Genomic DNA, 25508 nt, shown 5'->3' on the forward strand with positions numbered 1-25508 from the left:
TGTAATAACTGGCATGGTATCACACTTTTATCTGTACCAAGCAAAGTATTGTGTAAGATCATAGTCCAGCGTATATCAGAGGCAGTTGATAGCATTCTCAGAAAAGAGCAAGCTGGTTTCCAGAAAGCGTGTGGGTGCACAGACCAGATCTTCACTCAACGAAACATAATAGAACAGTGCTTAGAATGGCAACGGTAACTCTACATAAATTCCATAGACTTTGAGAAGGCTTTTGATAGCATACACAGGACAGCCTATGGTACATTCTGTGGGCATATGAAATTCCTTTCCATATAATCAATGTCAGCAAAAGCTTCTATTCCAACTTTACATGTGGTGTTGATCACAGTGAGCTCAGTTTTGAAGTCAAAACAGGAGTACATCAGGGTGTGTCATGTCTGCAATCCTCTTCAACATTGCCATTGACTAATCGAGTAATGCGGCATACAACAGAAGACATGCCAAGAGGCATTAAAGGGACACTCTTCTCATTCCTTGAATACCTGGCCTTCGCAGATGATGTCGCTCTCCTATCACATACCCTACACCATATACAAGAAAAAACAACTTGACTCAATGCATTCAGCCAGCAAATTGGACTGAAAATCAATTGCAACAAGACAGATATCATGACCTTTAATATTGCCTCACCATCACCAGAGGTACGGATAGAGGATTATGTTCTCACCAATGTAGAAACATTCACATACTTGGGCAGCACCATCAGCCAGGATGGTGGAACAAGCCAGGACATCCGGAACAAAATCAATAAAGCCAGGAACACCTTCAGGAACTTAAATATAGTCTGGAAATTATCAACATACAACACCAAAACCAAACTCAAGATTTATCAGAGCTGCGTACTTTCAGAATGGTAGGGAGTTAGAAATGTCAAGGCTCTAGCAAGGGCTAATCAGCCCTATGTCTCCTGGCTTTAACTTAAGGGCCTTCTCCAAAAGTTACTGGCTGGAATAAGTAGGCTCAGGGTTCAGGCTCAGGGTCCTTGTTTGGAACAGCCAGAACCAGTCCTTCTCAGTCCCTTGCTGTTACCTGAACTGCTTCCTACCTCTCCTCCTCTGTAGGCTTCCTCAGCCTCTTGTCCTGCATCTCCTTCTTTGGAGTGTTGGCTTCTCAGACAGTTTCTCACAGTCTGCTGGAGGGGTTCTCTTTGCAGTCCCACTGCCTCTGTAGCAGCCACCACACCCTCTTACTTTGCAGCCCTCTTGTCCTTACAGCTGCTATGGGACTTAGTCAGGTCTGGCTGAGCAGGCAGGCAGGTGCTTCGTTACTCTTTAGCTGGTGAACCATGATGGGGTGTATAGACCCCGTGACAGGTATCCTTGGCTGACAAGAGGTTACACATTTTTTTACTGCCACAACCATCTCCAAAAGAAGAAGGAAGCCATTGTGATGATCCTGTGATGAATGTAGCTCTTCAAAGGAGATTTTTTTCTTTCTTAAATTCTGAAGTTGATAAGAAATCCATGATAATTTGTCAGGATGCATTGGTGTGATGAGCCACTGCATTTTGAACTGATTAAACTCTGGAAAGTTGGGATTTAGAGAGAACGTAAAAGATGAAATGATACTAGGCAAAGGGAGATGAAAACTTGAATATGAGGTTTTTTCCAAGGAGTGGTCAAAATATTTTCTGATGTGGAAGTTGTTTCAGAGGAGATAAGAGGAATACTTACAAACTTAGGAAAGGTGGAAGATAAGACGACTGAAGATGAATTTAAGTTCCTAAGAACTGGGGGTGAGTCTTAGTTCCTGGCAATAGGACTGAATGTACTATTTGATTTTTGAAGAGGAGGAGTGAAATGATGGAGGGTGTTCTTATAGAGAATTTGTGGGATATAAATATTTGAAATGTTAAATAGAAATAAATTATAATGGAACAAAGAAATGATGAGGTTAATACAGGCTTATAGTAAACAGCCAAAGCAGTAAAAGGGATCTGCAGTTGAATGTTATCTGCATGGAAGTGATATTCAAATTTGAATTCAGAAAACAGTTGAACAATGGAAAGGAGATATTGAAGAGGAGACTAGGAGATGAATACTGGACTACTTAAAAATGGGCGGGGAGGAAAGCATAGAAAATGTAATGTATTTTTTAAAAGCATTGCATTGAAAACAGCTAACATTTTTATATGTAGTGTGACAAAGCTCTGTCCTTGCCTCTGTGGGTCCCGTGTTTCCTGGTGGATTTAGCTAGCCTCAGAGGCTCACTGTGACCCTCCATGTAACCCTTCTTTCTCTAGAGACAAAGGTCACAGTCTACTGAGCCATTTTCATCATAAGCCAGCAAGGGAGGTGGAGAAATTATCCTTCCTTGCACAGTCTCTGTTGTCTCCCAGTCTCAGTGATTAATCAGGGGGCAAAGGTGGGGGGGAGCCCAGGCCCACCCGCTACTCCAGGCTCCAGCCCAGGGACCCTAATAGTATCAGTACCCTATGGTAGCTGACCTTTTAGAAACATTACATGTACAATTCCCTGGGCTACTTCCCCCACAGCAGCCCTCACTTCCTCAAGCTCCACTTCGCCCTTAACTTAGGGCCTCCTTCCTTGTGCCTGATATGGTGTGTACTACTCAGCCTCTCCAACAGCACAGCTTCCTTCCACAGCTCCTGACATGCACACCCAGCTGACTAACTGGGAGGCTTTTAACTAGTTTCAGCCAGCCCTTGATTGGCTTCAGGTGTCCCAATCAACCTAGCATTCTCCCTGCCTTCTGGAAAGTTCTTAATTGGCCCCAGGTGTCTTAATTGACCTGGAGCAGCTTCCATTTCACTTAACCTGGTACCAGGGATTTGTTTAGCCTGGAGCTAATATATCTATCTCCCACTACTTTTCTATAGCCATCTGGCCTTGCCCCGTCACAGTAGACTTACATTTACTGAGCATGATATGTGCAACGTAACTTATTTAGCAAAATAGCATTAAAGGAATGTTAAAGATATGCTCAAGCCCACAAAGTAAAGGAAATGATCTGTTAAGTATCAAATATGTCAGTTCCATCACAGCATACCACATTAAGAGAAAGTGCTCTTATTTGATTTGATAGTTGAGGATTAATCCTCTGCTGATTCCCCCTCTCCCCCCACCATTTCTTTAGTGTTCTTAGAGTAGAACCATAGTTTTCTTTCAATACAATTTGTACTAGGTGTCAATTCTTTGAATGATGCAGTGTGTGAATCTGTTTGTTTTAGTTTAGAAATTAAAGTTGGGTCTGTATACAAATAACAGGATTACATTTTCAGAAGTGCCTTAGACACTTATATGCAGTGTTGTTATAGCTGTATTGTTCCTACAGTATTGCCAACGTCAAGAGATCAAAAATCACGAGTCAGACTCCCCAAAATCATGAGATTGGCCTAAAAATCATGACATTTTTAAAAAAGGATGATATTGTGTTTTTTAGGTCAGTCTCTTGATTTTTGAACTCCCCCTGCCCATCCCCAGGGCACGTGCATGTGACAGTTAGTGTTGCCCACTCTCTCACATGTACTGGATAAGATGATTTTTGGCTCCTGTTGCAGGAGCGCTCCCTTCCCCTCCCCATATCTGCCCATCTCCTGCTCAGCAATTAGTCCTGTCTCCCAGTCCCCCATTAATTCTCTTCCCACCCAACCCCCCTTAATTCAGCCCCCGCCAGTTCAGTCCCCCAGTTCTCATCATCACCACCCCATCAGTTCAGCCCGCCTACCCCATCGACCCCCACAGCCCTCAGTTCACCCTCCCAGCACTCACCTCATCTGCTCGGAACCTGACATCAATACAGCCTCCCCACTCCATCAGCTTTTACCTCTCTGCAGCCCTCTTTAGGGTTCTTCACCTTCCCCATGCCTGGGAGAGGGGACTCCACATGCGCTGCAGTGGAGCAGTAAGTAAGAACTGAGGAGGCGGTGGGTCGGCAGGGACCTATATTCACCGCCATGAAGGCGCCACTCCAGGGGATTCCACAGCCAACCCGACAGGTGCTGCTAGGGGAAAATCCTTCTGACACTGTGCATGCAGCACACACACACCTAATTGGAATCGACATGAGCAAGCACTGGTAGAAGAATGTGGTTTCTCCTTCCAAAGTACTTTGAAAGACAATGAGAATTCATTTACATATCAGATAAACAAAGCTATCAAAAAGAAAAGGAGTACTTGTGGCACCTTAGAGACTAACCAATTTATTAGAGCATAAGCTTTCGTGAGCTACAGCTCACTTCATCAGATGCATATCGTGGGAACTGCAGCAGACTTTATATATACACAGAGAATATGAACCAATACCTCCTCCCACCCCACTGTCCTGCTGGTAATAGCTTATCTAAAGTGATCATCAGGTGGGCCATTTCCAGCATAAATCCAGGTTTTCTCACCCTCCACCCCCCCACACACAAATTCACTCTCCTGCTGGTGATAGCCCATCCAAAGTGACAACTCTTTACACAATGTGCATGACAATCAAGTTGGGCTATTTCCTGCACAAATCCAGGTTTTCTCACATCCCCCCCACCCCCATACACACACAAACTCACTCTCCTGCTGGTAATAGCTCATCCAAACTGACCACTCTTCAAGTTTAAATCCAAGTTAAACCAGAACATCTGGGGGGGGGTAGGAAAAAACAAGAGGAAACAGGCTACCTTGCATAATGACTTAGCCACTCCAAGTCTCTATTTAAGCCTAAATTAATAGTATCCAATTTGCAAATGAATTCCAATTCAGCAGTTTCTCGCTGGAGTCTGGATTTGAAGTTTTTTTGTTTTAAGATAGCGACCTTCATGTCTGTGATTGCGTGACCAGAGAGATTGAAGTGTTCTCCGACTGGTTTATGAATGTTATAATTCTTGACATCTGATTTGTGTCCATTTATTCTTTTACGTAGAGACTGTCCAGTTTGACCAATGTACATGGCAGAGGGGCATTGCTGGCACATGATGGCATATATCACATTGGTGGATGTGCAGGTGAACGAGCCTCTGATAGTGTGGCTGATGTTATTAGGCCCTGTGATGGTGTCCCCTGAATAGATATGTGGGCACAATTGGCAACGGGCTTTGTTGCAAGGATAAGTTCCTGGGTTAGTGGTTCTGTTGTGTGGTATGTGGTTGTTGGTGAGTATTTGCTTCAGGTTGCGGGGCTGTCTGTAGGCAAGGACTGGCCTGTCTCCCAAGATTTGTGAGAGTGTTGGGTCATCCTTTAGGTTAGGTTGTAGATCCTTAATAATGCGTTGGAGGGGTTTTAGTTGGGGGCTGAAGGTGACGGCTAGTGGCGTTCTGTTATTTTCTTTGTTAGGCCTGTCCTGTAGTAGGTAACTTCTGGGAACTCTTCTGGCTCTATCAATCTGTTTCTTTACTTCTGCAGGTGGGTATTGTAGTTGTAAGAAAGCTTGACAGAGATCTTGTAGGTGTTTGTCTCTGTCTGAGGGGTTGGAGCAAATGCGGTTGTATCGCAGAGCTTGGCTGTAGACGATGGATCATGTGGTGTGGTCAGGGTGAAAGCTGGAGGCATGCAGGTAGGAATAGCGGTCAGTAGGTTTCCGGTATAGGATGGTGTTTATGTGACCATTGTTTATTAGCACTGTAGTGTCCAGGAAGTGGATCTCTTGTGTGGACTGGACCAGGCTGAGGTTGGTGGTGGGATGGAAATTGTTGAAATCATGGTGGAATTCCTCAAGGGCTTCTTTTCCATGGGTCCAGATGATGAAGATGTCATCAATATAGCGCAAGTAGAGTAGGGGCTTTAGGGGACGCTTCCTTGAAAAGAGGAGGGGAGGGGAGGACAGAAGTGCTGTGTGGTCTGCGGCTTAAAGTATTTGTGTTGGATAGCAGGGGTATGCACGCCCAATGATTTTAGTGTAGCCTGCAAATCCTTTAGGCTGTGTAGCTTGGAGTCTGTTTGCTCCGTAAAAAGACCTGTGCCATCAAATAGCAGGTCCTGCAGTGTCTATTGCATCTCTGGGGAAAGCCCCGACGCCTGAAGCCATGAGCTTCTCCTCGTGGCAATGCCTGAGGACAGGGTGGGTGCAGCCGAGTCCGCAGCGTCCAGTGAGGCCTGTAAAGAGGTCCATGCCACTGCCTTGCCCTCAGCCACAAGGAAGCGTGGCAGGAATGGCTGGTGTAAGCTTTCCCAGCCTCCACCCGGCCAAGGCCCAGCGCAGTCTTCATCAGGCTGTAAGCAGGCCTTTTGAAGATGCGCCCAAGGACAGAACACCAGTCGACGTACTGGATCCTCATCCCTGTTTCCTGAACTGTCTGTCCCACTTTTACTGTGCTTGGTCCCAGATAACATCAGATCACTGGGTCCTTTGCACAGTAGAAGTGGGATATTCTCTTCAATTCTGCTCCTCCCCTCTCTCCCACCACCCTTCCCTGTCCCTCTTCAGGGACCGTTCTCATGAGCATCTCCTTATACAGGAGGTCCCAAACGCTCTTCACTGCACTGGCAGTGCAGGAGGTTCCTCAGGAGCTAAGGGGCAAGGGATTCTACTCCCGTTATTTCCTAATCCCCAGAGCCAAGGGGGGTCTCAGACCCATCCTTGACCTGCGAGGCCTCAGCAACTTCATGAAGAAGCTGAAGTTCTGCATGGTCTTCCTAAGTACGATTATCCCCTCTCTGGATCCGGGAGATTGATACGCCACCCTCGACTTCAAGGATGTGTACTTCCACATCTTGATATGTCCTGCCCACAGAAGTTTCTTCAGTTTCGTGGTCAACCACAACCATTATCAATTCAAGGTCCTCCCCTGTTTACAGCCCCATAAGTGTTCACCAAGTGCATGTTGGTCGTGGCTGCCTTCCTCCACTGGAGGCAAGTGCAGGTATACCCCCATACCTTGATGACTGGCAGTGCAGGGAGCATTCTAGGGGCCAAGTGGAGGCACAAGTCAACTGTCCGGGCCGCAACAGTCTGGACACAGTGGTCACCCTTCTGGTGCAGGTTATTGAGTCTCTACATACTCTACATTTCCGCAGGAGGTATGCGGGAGTGTCCCCTTCAACAAGCCCCAGCCCTCTCTGTCTCTGGTAACAGATGTGTCGGCGCTGGGATGGGGTGCTCACCAGGGAGAACTACAGGTGCAAGTCTCTGGTCACAAGACGAGCTCTCAGTCCACATCAACGTCAAGTAGGTGAGGGTGGTCCGACAAGCGTATCAAACCTTCCAAGCCCTGTTGCATGGTGGTCATGACGGACAACACAACTGCCATGTTTTACATAAACAAGCAGGGAGGGGCTCGTTCCTCTCGCCTATGTCGGGAAGCCCTCAACCTGTGGGACTTCTGCATAGCCCACTTTATTCACCTGGAAGCGTTTTACCTCCCATGGTCTCAGAATGAGTTGGCGGACTACCTCAGCAGATCCTTCCACAATCACAAGTGGTCCATCTGCTTGGATGTAATACACAGCATTTCCCGGGGGTGGGGAGTTCCCCAGATCAACCTGTTTGCCACAAGGAGCAACAGAAAGTGCCCTCAATTCTGCTCTTTCCGGAATCACAGTCCGGGCTCCCTTGCAGACGTGTTTCTCCTCCCCTGGACGGACCCCCTGTAGTACGTGTTCCCACCATTTCCACTCATCCACAAGGTTCTGCTCAAGATCTGCAGGGACAAGGTGGCGGTCATACTGGTAGCACCGGCATGGCCTCACCAGCACTGGTACACCATGCTCTTCGAGCTGTCGGCGGATGCCCTAATCACATTGTCCCTGGTCCCAGACTTGATCACCCAAGACCACAGTCGCCTTCACCATCCCGATCTTGAGTCTTCATGGCTAAACCCTATGGAGCTCATGTGCTCGGAGTCTGTTAGGGAGGTCTTACTTGGTAGTAGGAAACCTTCCACCAGGGCTACCTACCTGGCCAAGTGGAAAAGATTTGCAATCTGGTGATTTCAGGGTCACGCTCCTCCAATGCAGGCGTCCATACTGCTTATCCTGGACTACCTACTGCACTTAAAACAGCAGGGCCTAGCGGCATCATCCATCAAAGTACACCTGGCAGCCACCTCTGCCTTCCACCCGGGAGCGGGTGGGTGTTCTGTCTTCACCAACCCGATGGTTAGCCATTTCCTGAAGGGTCTAGACAGGCTATACCCCCAGATCAGACAGCCAATCCCGGTGTGGGACCTCAACCTGGTCCTTTCCAGACTAATGGGGCCCTCATTTGAACCCCTGGCGACTTGTTCGCTGCTTTACCCATCATGGAAGGTGGCCTTCCTAGTCACCATTACTTCAGCAAGGAGGGTGTCGGAGCTTAAAGCCCTCCCCTCCAAGCCTCCTTACACCATTTTCTATAAGAACCAGGTGCAGCTTAGGCCTCACCCGGCTTTTCTCCAAAAGATTGTATCTCAATTCCACTCCATCCAGGACATTTTTCTGCCTGTCTTTTACCCGAAGCCTCACACAGATAGCCAAGAACAAAGGGTATACTCCCTGGATTTTCAATAAGCGCTGGCCTTTTACATTGAATGCACGAAGCCATTGCGTAAGTTGAACCAGCTGTTCGTGGCAGTCGCAGACTGGATGAAAGGACTCCCGGTCTTGTTGCAGAGGGTCTCATTGTGGATCACGTCCTGTATCCGGGCATGCTATGATTTAGCCAAAGTACTGGCCCCACACTAACGATACATTCCACAAGAGCACAGGCCTCCTTGGAGGTGTTCCTGGCACAGGTCCCAACACAGAAGATCTACAGGGCGGTGATGTGGTCACAGTTCTATCTCTCGTTACGCAATTACCCAGCATGCCAGAGACGATGCACCATTTGGCAGAGCGGTGCTCCAGTCAGCAATTCCATGAACTCCAACCCCACCTCCTGGGTAGGGCTTGTGAGTCACTTAATTGGAATCAACATGAGCAAGCACTCATTTACTTACCTTCTCGTAACTGTTCTTCGAGATGTTTTGCTCATGTCCATTCCAAACCCACCCACCTCAACCTCTGTTGGAGTAACCGGCAAGAAGGAACTGAGGAGGCAGTGGGTTGGCAGGGACCTATATTCACCGCCATGAAGGCTCCACTCCAGGGGGCTCCACGGCCGACCTGATGGGTGCTGTTAGGGGAAAAACCTTCCGATGACTGTGCACGCAGTGCGCGCACACCTAATTGGAATGGACATGAGCAACACATCTCGAAGAACAACAGTTACAAGAAGGGAGTAACCATTTTTTCCTTTGTTTAGGGTGAGGTAACTCCTGTTTGACTGCAAACACAAAAACACTGACACTTGAGTTCTCTCACGAGATCATGAGTGAGACTTAATTTTACTCAGAAATTGCCACTCTCACGTTCAGTTCTTGAGAGTTGGTATGTCTGCTCCCAGGATACTGGAGAGACAAGGTGGGGAAATATCTTTTATTGGACCAACTTCTGTTTGGGAGAAAGGCAAGCTTTTGAGCTTGGACAGAGCTCTTCTTCAGGTCTGGGAAAGGTACTCAGGGCTTGTCTACACTTAAAAGCCTGCAGCAGCACAGCTGCATTGGTGCAGCTGCACCACAGTAGCACTCCCTTCAGTGTAGGTACTCCATCTCCCCAAGAGAGGGTAGCTATGTTAACAGGAGAAGCCCTGCCATCGACATAGCGCTGGCTACACTGGGAGTTAGGTTGGTATAACTGAGTGACACAGGAGTGTTGATTTTCCACACCCCTAAGTTACGAAGTTATACTGACATAAGTTGCTAGTGTAGACCAAGCCTCAAAGTGTTGCACCTAAATACAAGATGGAACAGATTGTTTAACATAAGTAGAAGCAAAGTGGCCTGTTTACACTCCTCCAGTCATAGGGAGGAAAGGAAGGGGGCAGGGGAAGCAGCTGGGGGATTGTTAGATTGTTGTAATGAGCCATAAATCGGTCTCTAACCCACTAACAATGGCCCCAACTGCTTTCCCACCCCCTTCCTTTCCTCCCTATGACTGGAGGGGTGCTAACGGGTCACTTCACCTTGAATGTTCCCTGGAAATGTGTGTTAGCTACTTACGTTAAACAGTTTTCCTAACCCCTGAGCGACACAGTTATGCCAACCTAAATCTCAGTGAAGACAGCACTGTGTTGAAAGAGTTTCTCCCATCGATCCAGTGGCTGCTTCTTGGGGAGGTGGATTACCTACGCTGATGGGAGAAGCGGCATAGGTAGCATCTTCATGGAAGTGCTACAGCGGTGCAGCTGCAGTCCTAAAGCAGGACTACATTTAAAACAGTGCCTCGGCGCAGCTGCACTGATGCAACTGTGCCACTGTAGTGCTTAAGTGAAGACGCTCCTATGCCAAGAAACAGCTGCTGCTGCATTTAGTTCCTTAAGTTTAGATGATCCAGGACTGTGGACCCACTTGAGCAGTAGCCTGAGGGACTTCCTTGTATGGCATGGGCCACAGCAAGTGAAAAACTTCATGTTCTCCAAAGACAATGAAAATAGAAGTTGCCATCCAACACATTACTGGCGTGAAATCCCCAATGGTGATGAAGTGGAGAGGCCCTGGCTTATGTACTCAAAAACCCAGAATGCTGCATACTGTTTTTGTTGCAAACTCTTCCAGTCTAATGTTCCGTCCACACTGAGTTCTACAGGAAGAAAGGACAGGAAAAATCTGGCTAGAAATCTGGCATGCCATGAGAAGGCAGCAAATCACCAGAGAGCATTCCATAGGTGGAAAGAGCTTGAGATGAGACTAAGGTTAAAGGCCACCATAGATGATCAGCATCAAGAGAAGATTGTGCATCGAGTCTCTTCACTGCAAACTGTTCTGAAAAGGCTCATTGCCATTGTGAGAATGCTTGCTACCCAAAACCTAGCACTGTGTGGCACTTCAGATCAGCTGTATGTGCCAAACAAAGGAAACTTCCTTAAAATTGTGGAGCTGATGGCTGTGTTTGATACTGCACTCCAGGAGCATCTAAGAAGAGTCACCACCCAAGAAATGTACACACACCACTACCTTGGAAAAACAATTAAAAATGTGATCACACAGTTACTGGCAACAAAAGTCAAACGGAAGATTGTGGCAGATCTGAAGTCAGCAAGATATTACTCTGTTATTCTGGACTGCACACCTGAAATCAGCTATACGGAACAGATTACTTTACTGGTACGTTTTGTAACAACAACAGAACTTAGTGAAAATGTCCCTGCAGTGGAGACTGTCAGAGAGCATTTTCTAGAATTTACTGACATTGATGATACTACAGGAACTGGTATGACAAATGTGCTTCTTAAAAAGCTGGAAGATATGGGAATTGTGATAGCTGACATGAGAGGTCAGGGCTACGATAATGGTGCCAACATGAGAGGAAAGAACAGAGGAGTGCAGACACAGATCTGAGAATTAAAGCCTCCAGCTTTTTTTGTCCCATGCAGTTCTCATTCATTGAACGTGGTGGTCAGTGATGCAGCATCAGCTTCTAGTGAGGCTGCTGAATTTTTTAATGCAATTCAAATAATCTTATGTATTTTTCTCTGCATCAACTCATCGATGGCAAATTTTGAAGCAACATCTGGGAACATCCTCTTTGACACTGAAACCACTGAGTGCCACACGATAGGAAAGTCGAGTGGAGGCGATAGAGCCTATCAAACACCAGATTGGGAAGATAGATGATGCCATAGTTGCCAACATGGAGGATAATGCTATGACAGGAACTGTTCATGGGAGAACAGTGGCAGAGGGAAATGGAATCATCAGAAACATACATAACTTCAAATTTCTGTGTGGCTTAGTGTTGTGGCATGACATACTGTTTGAAATAAATGTTGTAAGCAAGAGACTCCAAGGTGTTGACCTTGATATATCTGGAGCAATGGAACAACTGGACAAAGCAAAGTCATACCTACAGTCTTACCGGTCAGAAGACGGATTTCAAAACGTTCTGAAGAGTGCACAGAAGTTGGCAGAGGAACTTCACACTGAAGCTATTTTCCCACCCATTCAAGAATACAAGAGTCACCGAAGAAGAAGACATTTTGATTACGAGGCGCAGGATAATCCCATAAGAGGTCCCAAACAACAATTCAAAGTTGAATTCTTTAACCAGGTGCTAGATTGTGCAATACAGTCAGTTGAAGAACGTTTCATGCAGCTCAAGGAACACAGCAGTATATTTGGGATGTTGTATGATATTCCAAAACTCCTCACTATACCTGAAGAAGACCTACACCAGCAATGCAGGGCACTAGAGACAGCGTTGACACATGATGACATGCACGATATTGATGCGAGTGATTTAAGTGATGAACTGAAAGCCCTTTCAAGATACATTTCAGCAGGATCAACTCCAAAGGCTGTTCTGGAATATATGTGCACACATAAGATGACCACCCTCTTCCCAAATGCTTTTGTTGCTTTGCACATGCTTCTAACACTTCCTGTAACAGTTGCCAGTGGAGAACGCAGCTTCTCCAAGCTGAAGTTAATAAAAACACACCTACGCTCCACAATGACACAGGAGAGGCTGGTCAGCCTTGCACCATCTCAATAAAGCATGAGCTGGCCCAGACTGTGGACCTTCAGGAAACAGTTCAAATCTTTGCAACCAAGAAGGCATGGAAAGCACCACTTTGATTATTCAAACAGATAAAATGCCAGTGTTTACTATGCAGACAAGAAAAGTTACATTTGCTGTTCAGGTGTTTGAAAGTTAGTGTTACTTACAATTTTTGAACAAGGCATTTTAAGTTGTTAGTTCTCCTTTATTTGGGTAGGTAGCAGAGCAGTACCATGAGAGGAGTAAAACAGGAAGAAGGCAGAATTGAGACCTTTCAAAGTTTTGGCACAAGCAAGGGAGCATGGGGGCATCATTTGAGCTCCCCGCCTCAGGTGCCAAAATGTTGTGGGCTGGCCCTGGATTGCTGTGTGGGAGCTTGCAATGCCACATTGCTACTGATCAGTTGGGAATCAATTTGAAGTTGGGAAATCCACCATGGAGATTGCTGTGATGCAAGTGTGCAGGGCCATTAATCACCTCCTGCTACAAAGGACTGTGACTCTGGGCAATGTGCATGATATAGTGGATGGTTTTGCAGCAGTGGGGTTCCTAAAGTGCAGTGGGGCAATAGATGGCATGCATATCCCTATTTTGGCACTTGACCACCGTGCTTCAAAGTAAATCAACAGAAAAGGCTACTTTTCTATGGTATTGCAAGCACTTGTGGATCACTGGGGATCTTTTACCACCATCGATGTGGGCTGGTAAAGGAAGGTACGTGACATGCACATCTTTAGAAACACAGCTTTGTTCAGAAAGCTGCAAGCAGGGACTTCCTTTCCAGACCAGAGTATTACCACTGGGGATGTTGAAATGCCAATAGTGATTCTGGGAGACCCAGCCTACGCCTTACTTCTGTAGCATACACCAGCCACCTTGATAGCACCAGGGAACACTTCAACTACAGGCTCAGCAGATACATTATGACAATTGAATATGCTGTTGGCTGTTTGAGTGGCCGCTGGCACTGTCTACTCATGAAATTGAACCTCAGTGAAAAAAATATCCCAGTGATTATAGCTGCCTGCTGTGTCCTTCATAATATCTGTGAAGCAAAGGGAGAAAAATGTCTGCCAGGGAGGAGGTGGAACGGCTGTCTGCTGATTTTGAGCAGCTGGATACCAGGGTTATAGGAAGAGCTCAACGTGAAGCTATTCGGCTCACGGAGGGTTTGAAAGACCAATTTAATAGTGAGTTATGGTAATATGTGTTGCTATAGTGTGCCTGGCATTGCTTTTTTGTGCCCCTGTATAAACCTTGTAATGAGTGCTGTGTGTGTAGCAATATAACATTATAAATGCACCTATTGCTATTATCTGTGAACGATGTCAGCCTCAGCCAGCATATGTTGTGAGCTAATAAAGATGAATTAAGTTTCCATAAATAGACTATTATTCCAAACCTATGCAAACAGACACATTTATAACTGAATGGAACTTTATAAATACAGGGGAAAGAACAGTCATTTCCATTTCCCATACATATACACCATCTGCATCTTTCATTGGTCCCTGTATGTGCAGCTGTGATTGCCTGTACTGTCCCCCAGGGTGAAATGGTAGCTGGTAGGGGTAATGTAGTGGCCCTCCATGCCACGTGGAACGGGCTTCAGAGGGAGGTGAGCACGGGTCTGTTGAACCTGAAAGCCATCAAGAGTCTGCAACATATTTGTTTGCTGCTTGAGAAGCAGTAATATCTCCTGGTACATGTCTCTCTCCTTTCCCTGTGCCTTTCCCCTCTCCGCTTTATCCCTGCCCCTACTGTCAGCATGAGTGATCCTCCAAGCCCTGTGCTTAGTATTTGAAGCAGCAGAGGCTTGCAAGATATCTTTGAATTTGTCATCCCCCTCCTCTTTATCTGGCTGAGTTGCTCTGCCATTGTGGATAGTGAGACCCGCAAGGCCACATTTCTGGCTGGAAAAGGTACAATGCACAGAGGTACTATTCACAAGATAAATGGCAACTTAGTATACTGAACTCACTCCCCTTGACCCCCACAATTTGCAAGCAGTATATTCTCACCTCTCGTTGGGATTCATAGAGCATGGTAGCAGTCCCAGCAGTGGTAGGTATGGAGGATTCATGGGACATCCAAGTGCACATAAACAAACCGTTCTGCGTGGCCTTCTCTGCCTAACTGTACAGGGGAATGGGAAGCAGATCGCAACTCTACGTCTTTTGGTTATTTCACTACATCTTCTAGCATAAGTAAAAAAGAGTAAATAAACAGATGTGTCCCTGCAATTTCCAAGCAAATTGCATACTTACCAGAGGTTCCTTCCCCTGCTTCAGGCTCATCTGTGCTGGATTGGAGGGACTGGCTGGACTGTCCAGAGTCAAAAACAGTTCCTGGCTTGCTGTGCCACTGGATCCCCTCGGTCACCTGTCCCCCATACGCCTCCTCTTCATCACTGTTCATGGGGGAGGGGTGGCTGTGACTCCTGCTCCCCCAAAGTATTCATGGGGCTTTGGGTCTCCGCCAAGGATGGCATGCAGCTCTTTGTAAAAGTGGCATGTGTGAGGTTTTGCACCAGAGCAAGTGTCAGCCTCCCTTGCCTTCTGGTACACCTGCCGCAGCAACTTGGCTTTCACGTGGCACTGCTACAGGTTCCTCTTGTTTCCTTTCTCCTCCATTCCCTGAGCGACCTGCTGGGAGATATCAGTGTTTCTACAGCTGTAGCGGAGCTGTGCCTGCACAGCCTCTTCTCCCCACAGATCCAGGAGATCCACCACCACCTGTGTACTCCACTCAGGAGTGTGTCTGCAGCATGGAGCTGGCATGGTCAGCTGGGCAGTTGCTACGCATGCTTGACAGTTGCTAGGTGAGCTCTCCACACTGGGCAAACAGGAGATGGGATTTCAGAATTCGTAGGCCTTTAAAGGGAAGGGCATGTATGTGTGTATCTGGCCTCTTGACAGCAGAGTGCTAAACAGTGACCAGAGCAGTCAAGGTGGGGCATTGCAGGACACTTCCTGGAGGCCACTAAAGTTGACCTAAGTAACACAGTGTCTACACTGACGTGTCGACCTAACTACAACAACCTAAGCGCTACATCTCTCACTGAGGTGGAGTTAAAGTTGGTGTAGCGGACGAGTTACATAGGTGGGAGTGACATTTTAAGTTAGGTCAATGTAAGCTGCCTTGCATTGACCTAACTCTAGTGTAGACCAGGGCTATGTCACTTAGACAATTTTGAAAATTGTACCTGAGGTTAGTGCACAGACTTACCAAAGGTTCTACTTCCTTTGCTATATGCATAAGTGATTTTAAATAGTTTTTAGAATCATGAGAAAGCATGGTGCCTGACAGCAGGATAAATCCCTGCCATTACAAAAAGTACCACTGGTTCTTTAACATCCATATAGAGCAGACAAGATCTCAATTTTTAAGTCACCAGTAAAACCCAGACACAACAAACTGCATGAAATTCAGTTTCTCTCTTGTGAAACTGAATGGCTGAAGTCACTCTGCTGGATGGGATTTGAACATGTAGTTCCAAGGAATTTTGCTAAAACAGGCTTGATAGTTAGACCCCAAAGTAAGGCCCTGAGTGAGCAAAGCATTAAAGCATGTGCTTGAATTTTAAGCACGAGTGATACCACTGACTTCAATGTGATTAACCATGTGCTTTAAATTGAGCATGTACTTATGTGCTTTGTTGGATTAGAGCCTAAACCATCACCACTGGCATCTGAAGTTTAACATCTCTCTCTCCCTGTAGAACGAAACAGTTTCTCTTTTATTCTTCTATGTTTGTAAATATTTGACGAATTGTTTGTGAGAGGAAGGAAGTGTATAAAATCTGTGTATGACACGTCTAATCACTGAATTCTCACAATTCAGGTGTTTCAAATTTATTTGCTAGAGTGCTTGTAATCTTGTAAGGCTGCTGTTTGCACTATAAGAACATGTGCTAATGTTATACCAATAAAATAAAAACCAGCAGGATCTTATTCAAGGGCGTAAGGCAAAATGCCACACTTATTGTGAATCCAGAAAGAATCGTAGTAAGCAGTTAGTTATAGCTATAACATTCCATTCAATTTCATATTTATTCACACATTCATTCATAGACACACACACACAGTTTCTGCAAGGTTGTTATCATAGTTACCAGCCTTAGAGTTGCTCGTGCCAAGCCGCTGGCCAGGTGGCCTGGACACGAAGAGGGAACAGGGCCTTGTCAGATGCTCATCTGATGCTCCTGGAAGTTGGTTTGCAGAATCAGACCCCAAAGTTCTCACTTTCTAGAGTCCATTTTTATAGGAATTTCTTCCTATGCCAGTCTCTGGGAATTGATTCATCATGCTGTTGCTGAATCAATCAGCAGATGGCACATTCCTGATGGCTCCGTGCTGCCAGATGTTATCTTGTTCTTTGGTTCTCCCATCCTTGAGGCTGTTGGGTGGATTCCAGTCTGCCCTCCGGGGGTCCTCTGGTTATTTCCACTTGATGCCTTCTTTGGCCAATGGACACTGGATTCTTAGGCTGGCACCCCCCTGATCATTCATTTTTTATCTGCACCAAGCATCCATCCACATACATTCTTTTTCTCTATTTTAATCACAATTGTTAACAAAGCGAGATAAAGACAACAAAAGGGCAGGGAGTCTCTGTGTGCTGTTTCTGTTGTTACAAAGTATCTCTTTGAGTCTCTCTCTCTGTTGTGTGAGTTGTTGTTGTTACAAAGTATTGCTTTGAGAACAGACTCTGTTTTAGCATGTACTAACACAATTAGCAGCTTGCAAGTTTCACACAGAGAGGGAGAAAAACAGTAAAAACAAGAGACCAAAAACCAAGAGACCTCTTTGTTAGTAATACCCTGGAATTTAAACTATGGGGAGTCAAACTCATTTGTGATTTTTAACACAGAACTTCTTTAATATGATCCAACATAACACTAAATACTGTAGTAATTAGTGTACAATTAGTAACAGTAAACAAAGACTTTATTTTAAATGTTTTGTATGAGTATAGAGCCCTAGGGATTATCAGCCCTAGGGACTGCAGTCCCCCATTATTCCACAGAACAGATGCAACATAGGCCACAGTAGTGCAAGTTTCCTGAAACTGCCATGTCAATGTGTTCCAATCCTGCCCCGGAGGGGCCACATCCGGGAAAGAAAGGATAGTTCAGTCTCCGTGTTTTCCAATCCTTGGTGCCTCTGCGGAGGCTGCCCAAAAGTGCCAGTTATAGTGGTGATTTGTGTGACGTGTGGCTCCACTGGGAACTGGATAGAGGCCAACACTTGATCTCCACAGGCCACCAAACAGCCTTCACATGGTAACAACTTTTGATCACCACTGACATGGGCTGCATCATAACTGGCAACAGGGCTGTCCTTAGGATTTATGGGGCCCTATCCCCGATGGCAACCCGTGCTCGCAGCCCAGGGGCGGGAGGGAGAGTCAGCAAAGGATACCGAGTCACCCGGCCAGCCTCCTGGTGGAAGAGTGTCACAGTTCCCTGCAGAGACCCCTGTACCTTCTCCATCACGCAGAATGTGCGGCGCCGGCACAGTCAGCTCTGTGAATACGGCCCCTGCCTAAGGAGACTGCAGTGCACGCTGGGTGTGTGGGAGCCGACCCTCTCTTACCTGATGTCATGGGCAGTGGGTGAAGCTGCTGCTTGGGGAGGCTAGCTCCGCAGCCCACCTCTTCTGCCTGTGGCCCCACCCATACTCCACTCCTGCTCCACCCAGTCCCCGCCCTCCCCCACTGTCTCCCTCCTCTCTTCCCTCCCTCACCCTACTCACCCCCTTCCAGTTAAATCCCTGAACCCAAATGAGGCAAATGACATTTGAAAAAAACACTTCTGCAATTTCTTTCTAAAGAAAATGGAGCATGTTTTCCACTGCATGCCAGATGGTGAAGAATGGACATGCAGAATGTACCTAATTAAAAGCACTAAACGTGGGAATAAAAAATGTTAGTCACAGGTTTTTTGATATGCCCTGAAGTTTGTCAGAGATTTATTTGCAAAAACTTTGTAGTAAGAACGAGTCAGCTGTCTTGCTGAATACAACATTAGATATTATGGAATACATGATGTAGCTCTTCTCTGTTTTACATTTTCTTAATCAGTATTTCTAAGCTGATTTTATATTTTAAATGTACTCTTAAACCTTCATAAAGTAATCATTCCAGATTACTACATATTTAACACACTGAAACAAAGACATTATTTTAAATTAATCAGTCACAGAGGTTTAGTGTGTTCATAACAATGTTCATTGCTTTTAGAAAAAGGGATCACTAATTTACTTTGTGTGATCTCCATAACAATAGACATGTTTATGAAATTTCACCAACTTTAAAAAATATTTTCCAAAGATTTTAGGCATAACAAAGGATTTTATATCTTACTAGGTACTGATTTTGCTGGAGGGTTCTCTTAAAACTAGTTCACCAGATAGTCAGAAGTAAAGAAAGTGAAACTTTGTCCAGCTATCTGAAGGAAAGGGGTGTTATCCCTTTAAGGGATCTCTTCAACTGAGTGTGGGGGGAAGGGGTGAAGGGAGAAAGAGATGGACAGAAAGGACAGGAAGTCTTTGGAAGCAAGTTTTTTTTCTGTAGTAATTAAAATGTGTGTTTTAGATAAGGGTGGTCTTTTGAAGGATTTATTTAAAAAATATAGGTCTGAAGATCCAAGCATTTAAGGCTAAAGATGGTTGTGCATCTGAAAAGCTATGCAAGGATTTTTTAGAGATGTGATTTTATAATCTTCACCAACTCACTAATGAAATATTTTTAAAGCAGATTTTAAACTAAGATCCTGTAGACATGTTCTGAGTAAATATTACTGTTTTTGTCAGTAAATTCAGAAACTGACATTATATACCTGGAGGTTGGCAAATGCCTGTTAAATGGCTTCATTATGCATCCGATGAAGTGAGCTGTAGCTCACGAAAGCTCATGCTCAAATAAATTGGTTAGTCTCTAAGGTGCCACAAGTACTCCTTTTCTTTTTGCGAATACAGACTAACAGGGCTGTTACTCTGAAACCTGTCATTACCACTTGAATGGCTCTTTAACAATTTCAATGTTGTGCTAAAAGGTCTGGCAGGCAGGAAGGCTTTTTCACTTTTAAGTTACTAGATCCCCTCCAGAATAAGAAAAGGAGTACTTGTGGCACCTTAGAGACTAACCAATTTATTTGAGCATGAGCTTTACTCCTTTTCTTTTTGCGACTACAGACTAACACGGCTGTTACTCTGAATCCAGAATAAGAGTCACCAGGCTGCTGCAGCTGTCTGTGGGAGCCTGCAGGAAGGGTCAGAACAGGGATAGGAAGATCCGGGACAGTGGACACTAAGACCCAGTGGTGCCCCAAATGTTCAGGTGCCCTACACAGCCGCTATGCCTAAGGGCAGCCCTGACTGGCAACCTAGACTGGCCCAATTTCCTGTGATTGATTCCTCAAGCCATCTACTCCCCCAGATAAATACATTCAAACCAATAATGACTTTTGAAATCCGAATTCCCTTAGCTTCTCAGCCCTTACAAACTTGCTCATGTCTCCCAAAATGTCACTGATGGTTGTATTAGACTTTTATTTATTGATGATCTATCAACAGTTACATTTTTTTCTTCTCAATAGGCTTATAAACTGGACAAAACTAGTAAAAATTTCTTTGATGTAGGAGATTTCCATAGTCCTAAAATGGATGATTTCTATGATAGGTAAGTACTAGTGCACATGGCTACTGCAAGGAGAAGTAAATGACTTATTTTTGTTATGGCTGAAGTGAGGATAAGCTAATTTTCTTATTATTGCTTTACTCTTGCTAAGAAGAGACTCTAACCATCATTCCATTATGAGGTACCTTTTTCTTTGCACTTGTTCCTAATTTCTTTCCTAGTAGCTGTGTCATCAGAAGCCCCAGCCAATAAGAAGACTTAATGACATCTCTTTGGGGGGAACTTTTCCCCCAGGATCAACATGTGGATATCCTTCTTCCTGTATTGACCTTTGTGGCACCATATTTCCCCGCTACAGGTCCTGCAGCAGACACTCCATAGATCAGGGTTCATCTGTGGGGAGATCGCAAAAGTGAGGTTCAGGTGACATAAGTGTTCCCTGATAACTAATGATAAATGTATTAAAAAGTGCATTCAGCCTGTATTTGCATGGAGCCCCCTTCATATTGGTTCCTCCTCTTGGAGTGGAGTTCTAAGGGCAGCTGCCAGAAAGGGGAAATGCTGCCAGTTTTTGAAAGAGGGGCAAGAAGTCCTGTAGATGGAGCAGACCCACAGGACCTGTTGTAATAATTGTGGTCTATCAGGCCTACTTTAATTGTTAGCCTACTTGGTGAAAAGTGGGTAAAATTTCATGAATTGTCACAATGATCTGTTGTATGAAACTGATTAAGAAAAGATGTGAGAAGGAGACAGACTGAATTTCTTTAAACAGAAAGGGTCTACTAATACCACTGAAAGATTGTAACTGATAAACAAGAGGAGTTGAGAGTTGGAAATCAAAGAACCAAAATTGGTGTGTCGGAAATTAGGCCTAATTGGTGGACAAAATAATGAGAGGCTGGATTATTCCACCCACTGCCTTTCTTGGTCCTTTATAAACAGACTTTGGAGGAAAAACGGGGAAATTTTTACCATCACCACAGCTGTGTTGGGATTGTTGCCGTGACATCAGACTTTGGTACTCTAGTGGGGATATTTGACCATCATCATTACATGAATGAGGATCCCAACCTGATATATGTGAGATTCTGCTTTGTCTTCCCCTTCCTCGTATGCTTCTTTCTGTCCTGCCCCGTACCCCATCTTCCTCCTGTCCCTCTTTCTCTCATTCTCTCTCTCGGCTTTTCATCTGATCCTGAAATCAGCTGTACTGCATGACACCAGCACAATGGGATGAGACAGCCCATCCAGCTCTGCTGAGCCTGAGAAGGACCAGTGAAGGATGGGGATCTGACCAGAACAACCAGATGATTTACCTGAGCGGGGAGGTGAGCTGAGATACGGAGCAACAGTTGTTGTGGCTGATTTGTCAGCCCAAAGCATCTGTCCATGACTGACCAGCTGCCCTGTATTCTGAGAACATCAACAAAAGCCATATTTCACCCATCTTTATGATCTTATCTCCCTTCTGTGTCTATCTGTTTTGCCTAAAGCAACAAAGTGACTAACATTTCCAATTTAGAACTGAGCAACAGAACTAACCCCTTTCTTCCCTGCTATGAAGGACTGTTTAATTGAATAAGAGACTTTAGCCAATATTCAGTGTCTCAAAATAGAGACTTTGACAGGTTTTGAGTACATCTATTTTGCATAATCAGTTTCAGTGCTCTTTGCCTTGTTTTGATTCTTTTCTTTTTGTATGTTTCAATAAATTTCTAACCTTTGGTGTGAATTTTAGTGTGTTTGCTCTAGTAAAAGTAGGCTGAGGTCTTTGTATACCGAACTATGAACTTTGTTTAAAACCGTTTAATGTTGTACAGTGACTGGGTTACATTAACGCCTTTGAGCCCTTTAATCCATCTAAATTAATACAACAGACCTCTGTTCAATCCCAAAGAATCTGAAGATTCTGGTGGCGAAAACCCCAGCTCATTCTGCCAGGGGGCAAACTCCACCTCTGAAACAGAATAAGCTCGCTCTGGGGCATTTTTTTTGAGATTTCTCCTGTAAGAAATTAGGAGGGTGAGCCAGTTGATGTCTTCAATTTGAAGTGATGTATCATGGCTCTCCCTTTTACGATCAGTAATGCTGGTCAGGGAAAAAATGACAGCTTACTTAAATGTTGGTAAAATGTGATGTTTTAAAAGTTGGTTCGAGTGTGTGTGGCAGTGGGAAATTTACATAGAAGTTCTCATTCCTAGAGACAGAAACACAGATCTTTGCTGTTATACCACCAAGTTGGGGTGGGAGTGGAATCTGTTAATTGTTACTCACCTGATATACAGTAACCCCCTCAAAATCTCCCCTCCCTCCAAAAAAGATTCATTTCAGCTCTGAAGCTGGTTTTAGCTGTCTATCAATCTGTTTTCTTTTCAAAGCTTTTTGAAAGGGAATATTACATTCTCAAATCATCCTGTTTGCTTCTAGGGATGTGGAAATTAAAGCCACAAACTGGAACCAAATTTAAAACTCTCCTTAAACCTGAATAGACCACCTTTAAGGAGAATTATTGTTGCTTAGTTCTAGAGGTTTTTATTTTGAGCCTAAAATATCACCTGTCATTTGGTTTGATGAGCTTTGTGAGTAGTTGTCTGCTAAGACTGAGATGAAGAGCAACATGCTGTTTTTGAAAACTTTGTTTCTTAAACAGCATGCCCCATTACATACGTGCAACATGACTGCAAATTCACACACACAAATAAAACAGGAGACAGAAACCTCTCTATGTAAGTTATGACTTTGTCAATAGTCTGCTTCTTTTTCAAGAAGAAAAGGCGTACTTGTGGCACCTTAGAGACTAAGGTGCCACAAGTACTCCTTTTCTTTTTGCGGATACAGACTAACACGGCTGCTACTCTGAAACCTTCTTTTTCAAGGTCACTGCTCCCTGAGTCTAACTAATTCTAGAAAGGGCACCATCTAGGGACATACAAATCTAGTGGGTGGTGAAAAAAGGCTGTGATCCTCTTCAATTCTGCAGTGCTCACAAATCAGACCTGATCACTTCCAGCCATTCAAGCGCTGAGTACTGTTCCAGGAAAGGCTATTGTGTGTCTAGTTGTCTGGTGCAGATGGCTTGTAAAAGAGTTCATATGCTGCAGTCCAAGCACATGCTTCAGCTAAAAGCTGTTTGACTAGTGACTTGAAACCAAGCCCTATAAAGTGAAAGGTCAGTGAATTATATAAATGGAATGGTTCTATAGTTAATGCTGAAGGTAGCTGTGCATTACATTACCAGGCAACAAACAGGTTCCAGAATGGAGCAATGAATAGTGCACCTAGTGAGGGAGCAGGACTGTTACCAAGATAAGCAGCAAGGCTGTTACACTTGCAAGGATTCAAAAAGTGGGAAGTCTTCCTGTTTAAATCTTGAAGTGGCAACAGCATATTTGATAAAGATTAATTTAATTGTTATTTTCTTCTTGTTTATGTCAGAGACTGTTTTTAAAAACTGACTATTCATTTTATGCTTCAAGACAAAACGGATATTATTTAAGGGAAAACTCCCACCACTTTCCTCAGTCCAGCAATCTGAAAGTTCCAGATAAAAATACATCTGACCATCTGAATAAACTGTAAAATGGATCTCGCAGGAATCTTTTTCTGATCTCTTTTGCTAAAAATGTGACAGGCAGTATGGGAGAAAGTATGAGATACTGGATAAAATTTTCAAAAGTGACTTAGACTCTTAAGAGCCTAAATCTTATTAAAAGTCAGTGAGGCAACTGCCTAAATCACTTAAGAGAATAGGACTTATACTTTATGCACTTTTGAAAGTTTTAACCAACTATTTATGTAATGTTTCCACAGCTTAGCCCTTCCATTTCTGATCTTTTTTTAAAAAGTTATTCTAATGGATTAGAAACAGCATAAACTAGGAGGTGGGCAGGGGGAGATTTCAGCAGAGGATAATTTGAGAGCTAGGAATAAAGATGATGTAGGGCTTGAGGAAAAGAGGAGCAGAGTTGAAGAGGAAGCAAAGACTCCTGGGGCAGAGGTTGATGGAACATAAGTGCCACATGTGGGGAGATGAGGGCATGAGGGAGGAGAAAAGAGAGGTGCTGCCAGGTCATGTTGGAGAGGTGCAGGGAAGATGAGCCCTGGTTTTGAGTCAGGCTAGCTGGCAGGGTGAGAAGCTACAGCTGTTCTATCTGATGCAAACTGGGGGAACTGGATGCTGGAGAGACAAGCAGTGGAGAAATGTTGCAAACCTTTGATCACAGAATGGCCCTGACTGCCACTAAACTGGCGCTACAAAGTAACAGATTTACTAATCAGAAGAAATCTTTAATGTTCAGTTGCAAGCAGGTCCTGGCCTGAACATTTGGCTAGCAATGTTAATGGGAACATACGATAAGGGATATCACCTTGAACCAAGTGTAGTTTAAGTTTTAGCAGTAGAAAGTGCTTTATCTTTATTTCTCTTGTAACCGTTTCTGACTTTAATGCCTTTTAACTGTACTCCCTTAAAATCTCTTTTTCCAGTTACATTCGTTTTATTCTTAGATCAAAACTAATCCAATGTTGTGAATTGGGTAACTCTATGTAAAGTAGCAAACTATTGTATATTGATCCCCTACAGGGGCAAAAGACCCAAAATATCTGAACTGTCCAGGAGAGGGCTGGACAGTGCAGAACACACTTTTTTTTGGGGGGGGGGGGTGGTAGGATTTGGGACTGAGAGCATGTTGGGGTCACCCTGCAAATGGCAACCTAGGTTGGTGAAAATCAAAGTGTAACTGGATTGCAGGCTGCAGCTGTACACAGATACTCAGGGTGTGACCTGCATGCTGTTTTGCTGTTTCTGAGGGGCCCAGGTTGGGAACTACAGCATCAAAGCAAGAGTGACAGAGCCCCTCTCTTGTGTGGCTTGCACCCTGGAATATCCTAGCACTTTTTTTTTTAAGCAAGATGGCTGTTAACCAGCAACAGGGTCAGAAATACTTTGGCCAGAGATCAGAAACTCTTCCCAGTCAATGTTTAATCTCCAAGGAAAGCTCTGGATCTCAGTTGTTCTTGCTTATTACTGCTAGCAGTTGTTTGCAGGTCGGATCATTGCAGTAACATATGCAACAATTCTTTGTACGTACAGACTGCAAATTCAACATATGAGAATTCAGCTTCTGAATATGACAAGGCTGAGGCACAAATACTTCATAACCATTGTTTTTTCCACATTGCCAGCCTGAAATTGTTGCTTATGGCTGATAGCCCTGCTTCTGATTGCTATATAATTTATGATGTCTGGTTGCTATGGTTACTGCTCTATCTAGAAACCAGTAATTTTGTGAACAGTTACAATAAAGCTAAATAAGGGAATGAATAATCTGCAAATTTAACATTGGTCTAAAAAACAACATTTATTTCTGTCTCTGTATTTAAGCAGGGCTTACGAGT

The 25508-nt window shown here is 44.5% G+C and overlaps 1 protein-coding gene across 2 annotated transcripts in view; it reads left to right on the forward strand.

Moving 5' to 3' along the window:
• LOC311514753 (uncharacterized protein) overlaps nt 1-25508 on the forward strand; it is a 69862-nt gene that overhangs the window by 25730 nt on the left and 18624 nt on the right. For both annotated transcript variants that reach the window (XM_084617445.1, XM_084617446.1), the window contains exon 7: nt 20071-20153. In XM_084617445.1, the coding sequence (XP_084473571.1) occupies nt 20071-20153 (83 nt within the window). The remainder of the gene's footprint in view (nt 1-20070; nt 20154-25508) is intronic.

The sequence above is a fragment of the Lepidochelys olivacea genome, assembly GCF_965140295.1.
Source record: "Lepidochelys olivacea isolate rLepOli2 genome assembly, chromosome: 1".
NCBI lineage: Eukaryota > Metazoa > Chordata > Testudines > Cheloniidae > Lepidochelys > Lepidochelys olivacea.